This window comes from Lampetra fluviatilis, chromosome 1 (assembly GCF_964198595.1).
Source record: "Lampetra fluviatilis chromosome 1, kcLamFluv1.1, whole genome shotgun sequence".
Lineage (NCBI taxonomy): Eukaryota > Metazoa > Chordata > Hyperoartia > Petromyzontiformes > Petromyzontidae > Lampetra > Lampetra fluviatilis.
In genome coordinates this window covers 14,057,632-14,069,277 of record NC_136275.1, presented here as the reverse complement: position 1 = coordinate 14,069,277, position 11,646 = coordinate 14,057,632, and the positions used below count along the sequence as shown (strand labels likewise).

General features: G+C 44.0%; 1 protein-coding gene across 2 annotated transcripts in view; it reads right to left on the bottom strand.

The window, feature by feature from the left end:
- Window positions 1-7,522: 7,522 nt before the first annotated feature.
- The window catches only part of LOC144932846 (integrin beta-1-like), a 57,502-nt gene continuing 53,378 nt past the window's right edge, over window positions 7,523-11,646 (bottom strand). The window contains exon 16 of one of the 2 annotated variants that reach the window (XM_078857266.1): window positions 7,523-10,152. In XM_078857266.1, coding sequence (XP_078713392.1) covers window positions 9,905-10,152 — 248 coding nt within the window. In that variant the 3' untranslated portion in view covers window positions 7,523-9,904. The remainder of the gene's footprint in view (window positions 10,153-11,646) is intronic. The other variant, XM_078857267.1, reaches the window with a different exon arrangement.

Genomic DNA, 11,646 nt, shown 5'->3' with positions numbered 1-11,646 from the left:
ACATGGACGTTGGGGGTCGTGTCTGGGGGGGGGATCGTGTACATTTTGTTGGGATATTATGTTTTGCCCCGTGACGCGTTGTGTTTAGCCGGGACGGCTAACTCTTTAAACATGGGGGGGGGGGGGGGGTGATGTAGGACTTGAGATAACACGCGTCACGCGTTTGGTTGTGATACGGACGTGCGGCGGATAGTGAGGGCGAACGGGGACACAGGGAGCGGGGCGCGCAATACAGTTGTTATTGCGCCAATTAAGGGGGTGAGGTAATTAAGGGACACTGCAAGTGTTAGGGGTAACTGAGGACGCTGGCGGGTGATTGGTCGAGAGGGTGAGTCGTTTAGACTGGCACCGGGGTGTCTACAACAACAGCATCACGTGAGGCTGGGGGCCTGGGGGCGAGTAGCGAAGCGGGGGATAACATAATTAATTGGGGCTAATTGGTTCGGGGATAAAGGCAGAGAGCGTATGGAGATACGGGAGTTGTTGTTAGTGTTGAAGTCGCAATTGGAGTTAGCATTGGAGTTGGTGCCTGGGACAAGAGTGTATAGTATGAGGTAGCAGTGGACAAGAGTGTATAGTATGAGGTAGCAGTGGACAAGATTGTATAGTATAAGGTAGCAGTGGACAAGATTGTATAGTATAAGGTAGCAGTGGACAAGAGTGTATAGTATAAGGTAGCAGTGGACAAGAGTGTATAGTATGAGATCTCTTTTACCAGTGGCAAAATATAATAGTAGGTTTTTACCCTTTTAACTGGTACAAAACTGACACCTTTATTCAAGGCATCATGTTTGCAATGACCACAACACAAGTAGTCAAAAAAGCAAACAAAAAGAAGCAACTCTGATAAGGATGATAATATGCACTGTCCTTGAAGATGATTGGCCCACACCCGAGACGGCTTTCTTTAGAGCCTAGTCCCCATTGGTGTAGGGCCAGATGACACCAGAAGGCGTACAACTCAAACACAGTGCAATATCAGAGTATTGAGAGCTCGGGGTAAGCATTTACACTATGAGATCTCTTTTACCAGTGGCAAAATATAATAGTAGGTTTTTACCCTTTTAACTGGTACAAAACTGACACCTTTATGGATGATAATATGCACTGTCATGACAGTGCATATTATCATCCTTATCAGAGTTGCTTCTTTTTGTTTGCTTTTTTGACTACTTGTGTTGTGGTCATTGCAAACATGATGCCTTGAATAAAGGTGTCAGTTTTGTACCAGTTAAAAGGGTAAAAACCTACTATTATATTTTGCCACTGGTAAAAGAGATCTCATAGTGTAAATGCTTACCCCGAGCTCTCAATACTCTGATATTGCACTGTGTTTGAGTTGTACGCCTTCTGGTGTCATCTGGCCCTACACCAATGGGGACTAGGCTCTAAAGAAAGCCGTCTCGGGTGTGGGCCAATCATCTTCAAGGACAGTGCATATTATCATCCTTATCAGAGTTGCTTCTTTTTGTTTGCTTTTTTGACTACTTGTGTTGTGGTCATTGCAAACATGATGCCTTGAATAAAGGTGTCAGTTTTGTACCAGTTAAAAGGGTAAAAACCTACTATTATAAGAGTGTATAGCATAAGGTAGCAGTGGACCAAGAGAATACAATATACGGAGTAGCAAGGATGGAGCGAGTACAGCGTAGGGAAGAAGCGGAGTAACGGACCTTGGTGGAGAGAGAGACAGCGAGCGAAGCAGCGGAGCGGAGCGAGTGAACGGAGGGACATTGAGTGGGGTTGATGGGGAGTTCTGCATTGCAGAGTATGGAGGAACATTGAGTGATGCTGTCGGAGATGTGAACTATATGCGTTAATAAAGGAACGAGAAAGACAAAGAAGTTGTCGCATCAGTACGAGTCCTACACAACTAAGCGTTTCCTGAAGCCGCATTACCATCACTTATTGGAGTGACCTCTATCCAGCAGAGTATTGACAACATACATTTTTTTAATTAGGACCTTATTTAATTTAATTGATTTTGAACTTAGAAATGGCTTAATAATTAATGTTCGGCTTGAAGGGCCAATTTCCATTAATTGCTCAACTCCAGCGACGTTTTCTTGCAAAGTTTTTTGAGGAGCGTTAAATAGGCTGATAGTGCGCCTCACTATTTTCCCAAAAGCCGACAGTGTTGAGGAAAAGTTAGTGAGCCCTTTAGCATATTCACATTTTACATATTTGAAACCTAAATTGTTATTAGATCTCAATCTAAGTCATAATAATAGCAAAAGATAACCTGATTAACAAATTACACAAAAGCATGATACTATCTTAATTTACAGTGCCGAGAAAAAGTTTGTGAACCCCAATGACACGTATGGAAATTCCATAGTTTTACAATGATAGCCTTCTTGAATCAAAACAGGTATTTTCTTAAAAATCCCAGAATGTTTATAGTAAGCAATTCCATGTCTTTTGAAACAAAATGATGAATTAATTAAACAGACAAGAGTAATTGAGGTTCAGGGTATGTGGAAAAGTAATTGAACCCCTGGTTTCCTTAGCTCAATCAAGGCAATCATTAGAATTAGGTGTTTAAATCATTATTATGATCTTCAGGGGTGAGTTTGGGAGGCCGTACCCTATGTTAAGTTCGGAAATTTTGTGAGTTTGGTCTTTGCCATACAGGTGCCTGGAAACAAGTAATTCCACAATCAAAAGAGATCTCTGAGGGCCTCAGAAAACGAGTTATTGATGCTCATCAGTCCGGAAAGGGTTACAAAACCATTTCTAATGTTATTGTGAAGAAAGTGTTGCACTCTCGAAATGGGTGCTCCAAATCGAGGGCAAACAAATGTATTGTGGTTAATCTGTAGAATGCAACATCACGTGTATCACACACAGCAATCTTCACCGAGTCGCCATTAACCACGTGACTGGTGTACACGTCCGGTTAATCATTAACCCTGCCAGCCCCCCCACAGGCCCAACTCAGTCATCACATGCTGGTGTACACACGTGCATTGATGTCCTGCACAGCACATAAGGACGTATTAAAAGAGTGGTCCATTCCTAATGTGCCACAAAGGCTATTGCCCGAAACGTTGTTGTGAGTGGATTAGACTGCACAAAAACTCGTGGACGGTGGCACGCAGTCCAATGCACACTCTGCGCTAATCGCGCTGATATATATCAGCAGCAAAAGGGAACAATAATACAATGTATGGGGTTTCTTATTATTAAAGGGCTTTCTTGAAAATGTATTTGTGGTCAATCTCGGTCAAGAACTGCACCGACAAAATATTCACAGACGTTGCATTGCTATTGGTGAACTGTGCGGTGAGTTGCATTGATATTGGAGAGTAAATTTGTACCCACGTGTGCGGACTCATGAGCGTGATACTTGGCCCCTCGCATTCGTGGTGAGTTTTCTCCAGTTACTCCGGTTTCTTATGAATCAAATATTACTGACGACGTGTCGGACAATGGTCCTATGAATGCCATCGCCCGAAACTTCACCTATCATAGTTTTTTCTTCCTTTCAAGGAAGTGTTTTGTTTGTTGTTATTCGTTTGAATCTGTAACACAGTTGGGTAGGTGGTTTTGTTGCGTGGCATGGACGCACGTTTCCCACGCGCGAACGGGCCATGGCAATCCACGAATCTGGTGCACAACAAGCACCGACGATTAGAACACACATCGTCTCCTGCTATACTTTACTGTAGTGACCGTTTGCATCCTGTGTATGTGTTTCTTTCTGTAGTGGCATCTAAAGTAGACATGTGCTTCCGGACGCTTCATTTTTCCGTTACAAAATAAAAAAATCAGAACGGAAATGCCAGCAGTTTTGGCGAGGCTGCGTGGCACTGACTTTCCGTGTGTGTGTGTTCATTCGCGCGTGTGTGTGGCAGGGGCGAAGCGGTTTGTGTGTTGTTCCCCGAACCCGGCGACCTGAGTTCGATTCCCGAATATCTGAACCGTTCCTGGGCCTTCCCTGAGGTCGACTCAGTCTCAAATGACTACTTGGTGCGGTGTGTAAGCATCACCACTCGGGAGACAAAGGCGGCCGTGCGTGGTGTTGGCAAACCACGAACCTCGTGTACTGTTCTGGCCTTCATAGGTGCTCACTAACAGCAATTTCCCCAACAGTCTGTTAAGGATATACGGGGGATCTTTGTCTTTGAGGCGGACGGGCGTGGTGCTGGCCACACCATCCTCCCACGTGCGCCTTAATAGATGCTCGCAAAACAGCACTTTCCCTACAACAGTCTAAATGGCAATATGGGAGACACACGTTGATCTTTGCGTGGTTGTCTGCATGTATCTGCGTGCGTATATCTGTCTCTGTCGGGTGTGTTTGTATGTACTCTATGCGTTTGGGTTGAGTGTTGGCATGTATGTGAACCCACGTGTGCGTTCTGTCTCGTGATGTGTTTGTATGTGTAGTGACATAGCGCTAACTGTTGTACAGCAGCTGCAACTGCAGGTAGACAGTGCACACACCGCTGAGCATGTACACGGTGGGTGTGCCGGCAGGGCGGAGGAACTGGGGCAAGGATCACGGTAAACCTCGTGGGGAGACCCCTGGAACCCTCTGGTGGGTTCGAGAAGTGAGAGAAGCGCGGCTCGGGCAGAGCCAAGCCACGCCGATTGGAATAGAAGCAGTTGAGAGCTCCGGGCTGCCGGTTCTGGGAGTGGACTCGTCTCGTCGTCGCTGTCGTCGCTGCCGTCTTCGCTCGATCATTGCACGGCCGGACAGTAAGTTGGCTGTCCTGGTCGATGCCGTCGGTGCAACGCGGACGGGGTCGTGTCTAGGCCGGGTCGTACGGCAGCGTGGTCGTGAGAGAGAGGGGGCCGGAGTTGGTGGCGTGAACATAATAAAGGAAAGACGGTGCCTCCTGCGACTACCTAGTCTCCGACTGAGCGTGTGTGTGCGACACACGCCACCCGCACACACAAGACTCGAGAGGAAGGAACAAGAGACCTACGACACTACATATATATGCGAGTCAGGGACGTGTGGTCAGGGGAGGCAGGGGAGGCACAGCCTCACCTGTTATACTCCAATGAAAATAGCTGTTACGAAAAGTAAAAAATAATAAAAGAAATGAAGATTTTCCACTGAGGGGCCGTCCATAAATGACGTCACGTGATTTTGGCCGATTTTTTACCCCTCCCCTCTCGTCACACGGCGTCACAAACAGTCAGACCCCCCTCAAATATGACGTCACAAAGCTCCATATTTCCATTTTGAAAATAAAACAATGCATCAAATCACTTTAAACTATTGTCATTGTAGAGTGTATTTAATGTGGCGCTGCATTCTGATGTTGTAGGAGAAAACATGTTTTTAAAAGGAGGCGTTGGAAAGCTGAAATTTAGCATAAAATTCACTTGAAAATATTCAACGTCTAACTAAAACTGCAGATTTTCAGAATATTATATTGAAATTCTCTTATAATTATAAAATATTAAAAGTAATTATAACTATTAAAAAATACTTGAAACTTCTTAGTAGAAAGAAGCTAAATGGAGAGTACAATTATAACAATCACATATTTATTCCACAGAATGAAAAGCCCTGGTAGAATCATTATAATAAAAATGTTTAATAACAATAATTCAAAAAAATGTACAAAATGTATGCTTCTCCATTCTCCAATGGAGAAGCAAAATGCTCCTTCATGGAATAAATAAAATAATCAAATAGTTAATAATGAAAATTAACCTAAATTTGTGTTGTTATAACAATTATATTTAATTGATATGTATTTAAAGTTGCGCATTTTGATGTGACGTCACATTTCTCAAACCTCCCCCCCCTCGTCATACATCGTCACAAATGTCTGACCCCCCTCCCCCCCCCCCTCGGTGCGTGACGTCATTTATGGACGGCCCCTGATCTGTGTTATAAATGTAATGTCTGTACGATTACAATCATTTTTATTGTCAAAATCGCCAAATTTGCGGAGCTCCGCTGCAAATACAGGAAGAGATGAGAGGTGAGGCAGCGACGAGCTCAGCCTCCCCTCTGATTGTGCAACCCCTCAGTAACTGGATGGAGCGGGGGCAATAAGCACGTGCCTGTTACTATCTCAGTATGTTACCAATGTAATGTTTGTAGACCCCTTCATTTCATGTCCTCGCCTTCCATACTCCAGGTAACTTATTTCACGAATGTGTATAAAGATATTTAGGCTCGCTGGTCTCGTCATGAAACTGCAATGAAAAAGCACCAGGGGAGGCAGCTATCACATCTGCCTCACTGAGGGGGGCGTGTCAGACACGCACACGCCCCCCTCAGTGTGTAAATCTGGCTCTGATACCAGCCAGTGCCTCCCCAGCCATTGACCTCACCGCACGTCACTAGAACACATCCAGTACATGTGTGTACTATATGTGTTCTAGTTTGGGTCAGTGTAGTTGTATACACGCGTTCACATGTCGGTCATCTCAAGTCAACCCTGCCAGCGAGCCTTCCGACACTTCACGTGGTTTCGATGTGCACAAGCGCTATTGTGTTTTTGTATTTATATGTCTGTGCTTTGTATGCATGTCTGTACATTTGTATTTGTATCCGTGTATAGGAACCTCTCCTGTGCCTCCCCTAGGTCGACTCGGCCACAAATGAGCACCTGGTGCGGTGTGCAAACATCAGCATTGGGGAGACAAAGGCGACCGGGCGTGATGCTTGCCACCAATCGCACTCGTGTGCCGTTGGCCTCCGTCAGGTGCTCGTTAACAACACTTGCCCCAACAGTCCGTCACGGCTGTATGGGGGAATCTTTTTCTTTTCTCAACACCGAAGAGAGATACCGGCCGAACATCCAACACGAGAGTGATGAGAACTCGGCGAAGCTCTCCTGGGTGTATGAATGACCTTGCAGTTGTGTGCGGGGCGGCTGCGGGTTTACGTTCGGTCGGGAGACCCGCATGGGTGGCCAGCGCCCTCTGTTGGGTTCAAAGCGCGGAGCTGGTACAATGTGTGACGTCACACGCGAGTTTGGCAGCAAGTCAAGCGATTTAGCTTTTCAGCGTTTCTTGTACGTATGTTGATATGCGTATCTTGATACACAGAGGGCGAGTTGAGAGCTCCAGCAGAATTACTCAAAAAACAAAAGCAGATCACACCCTTCCTCATCCTGTTGAGCGTTTAAACTCTGATTAGACTTCAACATAGACTCCATCTTCCCCCTTTAAACAATGCCATGCTACAAGGCTGCATTGCAGCGCCTCTGTGCACTGTCACTTCGCAACGTGCACTTAATTCCCTTCCTGGAGGATGGTGGTAGATGTCTCACCGATGCATCGATTCATCGTTTAGCACCAATTATCTTACAACTCATGAAACATGCACCAAATCACGCACTTCGAAATCAATCCTATTATATTATTGCCCTGTATTTCATGGGTTTGTGACCCTTGCAGCCACTTGAGGCATATCAACCACTGATCAAAAATCTAAATTTTTTACATTAATTGTGACAATCCCATACGAATCGCGCAGTAGACAAATGACTACACATGCCTATCAAGACTGCTGCTTCATGAAAACACTTAGAGTCTAACAAATAAGCAGAGTAATTAAAAAAAACATTTATTTATGGTTTTGAATGTACAGAACAGTTTTGCAATACGTGAAAATAACTGAAGAGGGTGGATGCTTCAATGGCACTGGGTTTTGCGATTGACAACGCACGAGACCGATTAAGAATCTCGATTACATATCGGCTCATACATTTTTACTCAACATTTCATCAAGATATTTATATTCTTCATCAAGGGTCCTCACATGTTCCAGTTGTCACCTGTGCTTTTTCAGAGGCCTCTTACAAACCATTTTCTGACATTTTGGCTACACTGACGTGGTTACTTATGGCTGTCACCTTCCAATCATTTACAGCTTCACAAATGTTCGTTGTTCACATCAAGTATCGTGCTCAGCAGCTATCTTTATGTAGATATCACAATGACTCCCACTGCCTGGGCTTCATTTCTCACCCGACATTTCCCGGATCGCTGCCATAAACTGGCTTTGATATAGGGATTATTGGCGTAAGGCACTACCACGAGGGGTACAAGGTACACCTATCCATAATAATTCTATGTTACTGTTGTACCCTGTACTCCTATAAACAGGCTTATTACAACAAAAAAACGGAGGACAAAATAAGGCAAGATGGATGAGGCACGCCAAGATAATTCCTGGAACAGCGTTGGGGACTGTTCCAGCTGAAATTGAGCAGGGCCTTACCACCAGCACACTCATCGAATGCAATTGAACCAAAGACGACAATCGGTAGCGACTTATGGCTTATCTTCAGAGTTATTACTTTTATCCCCAATGTAAAGCCTAGGTTGCAAGTTCTCAATCTGCACGCCGATTACTACGGGATGGCTCAGCAAGACTTGTTTCAGGTTTGGGCACTCGCGACAATCGGAGCAAACGCGTTGTCACATGTCTTTCGCCGATACAATCCAAAGAGTGGTACGTGGATACAAATTTGTAGCGGCTGCCAACATGGGAATGTGTCTTGCTTTAAGCATACTTATATTTATACAGACTGTGTGCATGTGTGCATAGATATATACAGTACATATGTGTGCATAATTTGTATATACAGAATTTTTTTACACAAAGCGCGATTTAGGGGTGCGATACGTGTGATATAAAGGTACGTGCAGACCACGTACCCCACCAGTGCAAACTACAGAAACTATCGAACGAGGTGCAGGTTTTTTTCTAATGAATGGAATAGCATTTATATCGCGCTCTATAGTGTAAGGAGAGGTTTCAGCTAAACGCATTTTCAGTGATATATCGCTCTGTGATGATGACTGAAAGCTGCTAAGCACTGAAATTAAACGGCCTTACATATAAAATACAGATGAAAGGTATACTATGCTGCTGGAGCAAATAAAAGAGAACGATACGATTATGAAAATGGAATACAGTATCAAAGAAACAAACACAAAACGACATAACGTAGAACATTTACACAAAATCTTTGGATGGTGGAGATGGGCGCGTTGTGCCCTTCAACCTGCGAGCGGTAAGCGTGCTATACTACGTACACCTCTTGAATGTGCAGGAACCATGACTGCACCAGGCCCTGAGGCTGTACCTAGAAGCACCCTGGGTCTGAATGTATGAATGTATGTATGTGCACCTCCCACGTGTAACTCTTGTGCATGATCAGGAACTTGACATTAAATGTCATAGTAATTGTGATAATCACGATCATCATAAAATTAAGTCGTAATTGCGATGATCATAATCGTCAATCATCACATCATTGCTGTTTTATAATACTTTTAAAATCGCACCTCTTTAAGATGGTGGCATCAACACGCATTGTTTCAATTAATCACTCGAGCGTTCACAAATAATGCATGAACCAACAAGTAAGAGACAATGGCACTGGTGACTGCTGGCGGATGCAGTAAAAAGTGCTGAAAAAGCATGTCGTGAATGTGTGAATTTGTCAATAAATTGAGCATTTCTAGAATTTCTCTACATGAGTTGCGATTAAGTTTCACAATACGGAGAGCCCAGTGCGTTTGGACATAGACATCTGTGAAAATAACTTCATAGTTCATCGGATTCCTCCAGTCTAAAGATTCTGGTTCTGAATGTCAGCATGGCACAAGGCGTTGCTCGCACAAGCTGCTTTCATTACTCGAAATCATCTCACATTGCTTGGTCTCACCGGTGGGCCATTCCTCAGCCTTGATTAGGACCCAATTAAAGAACCGAGAATGCCAGATGCCTCCAAAAGGGACTCGTGATACTGGGGTGTAGCATATATTTTCAGGAAGATGAGATTTTATTTTTACATCTAACTTAACACTTGTGAAACAACGTACGTTCACTAATACTGCGTTGGTAGCCGTGAATTGAAATATCCTATACGGTGCAGGGCCAGAAACAATCGTCTCAACATGTGGGAGGCTTGTGTCAAGCAGTGAGCATAGGCAGAATTGCTGCTGCTGCAGGCATAGTGGCTGTGTATGACATGAGGTGTGGGTGCCCCTGCAAGGAGGGAGGGAGAGGAGATGAGAGAGAGAGAGGGAGCAAGGACGAGAGAAGGTCGTAGCAGAGTCCATCTCCTGCCTTCCCACCCATGCAGACTGCATTCACTGGATTCCGCCGTACTTGGGGTTCACCACTGTGGTGACCGCACTCTTGTAGATTGGGTTCTCTCCCTGCAGAGGGCACACGCGCGTGCACACACACACGCGCACAGGCATTTGTATCAGGCGTATGTGTGGGATCACAAGGCATGTAACAATTCATCGATTAAGATCGACTCTTTTACTCATACGCACATAAAATTGTGCATGTAACAATGCGTTGGTGATTTATGCAGATGTTGCTTTTAGGATAATGTAATGAATGAGACAAAGCATAAACAATCATCCCATTGAATCACTACCATGATTCGTAACCAATGAACAAGTCCCAATGCCATCAACATCTCTATCGAGATCACACTGGCACTTTTTCTTCCACATGATTTTTTTTTACTGTTTCACACAGCATCTTGAGACGTGGTCACATTTGGACGCTATGTAAACCCGAATCGTGATTTTAAGGCTATGAAACAGAATGAGAGCTGCTGCTGCTGCTTTAACAAGAACGGCATCGCGCATCATCATTCCAGACCAGAGGCGTAGCTAGGATATTTTGCGCCCGGGGACGAACTATAAAATTGGCGCCCCCCCCGTTTAATCACATTTTCCTATTACATCGAATAAGGAATAACAATTTAAATTTTAATGAAACATTGTATTTAAAGAAGCAAATTTATAGAAATTATATTACATGGCTCACTCAGTCACTGTCGTAGACTGGTTGATATAGTCTACAAAAGATTATTTTTTCTTGATTTCACTGTCGCAAACTGGTCAATCACGTAATCAAAATCTGTTTTTTCCAATGTTTCTCTTTCAACGCTAAGAAGAGCAAGATCGCTGAGACGATCTTGTCCCTTTGAAGCATGCAAATACGACAAAATAAGTTTCAATTTGCTGAACGACCGCTCACAGCTTGCAATTGAAACTGCTATTGTTATAAAATTTGCAGTGAAATTCGCAAATTCGGAAATATGTCGTCTCCATAAAACACAATAAACCAAGAAGATCCAAAGGAGTTTCTGGTAGAACTTCGTTCCGGTTACTGAGCAGCATTTTGCAATCTCCAATTTCTGTGAAAAGTTCGTGGCCATTGATGTCGGTGTCATAGAAATTTCCAAAATCTGTGCAATTTCCAGCAGAAATCCAAAATTTGTGTTCAGGTCTTTTAGTCGTAAAAACCGTGTTGACATCTCCCGTTGAAGTCGATAAAATACGCTCTTCATAACGCGCACAATTTCTTCTTCTGCTGAAAGTCCTGCATCTCTTGCCAGTTCTCCTGGCATCTTCCGACGTCGCCTAATTCTTCTGTCCACATCGATCCCCCAGGCTGTGTATCTTGTTTTGGCGTTTTCTACAGCAACTTGGCTCAAATCATCACGAAGCTTGACAAATGCATGCTCCAAAGATTCAAGATCAGTTGCTGCTTCCTTGAAATTCATAGTAGGATCCTGTAAGCGCTTCTGAACACGATCAATTTTTCCAAGAATGACATTCCAGAAATGTAATAAAACTATGAAGTTAAAATTTAATACGCATGCCTGTAACTGTTCTGCATCACTTCTG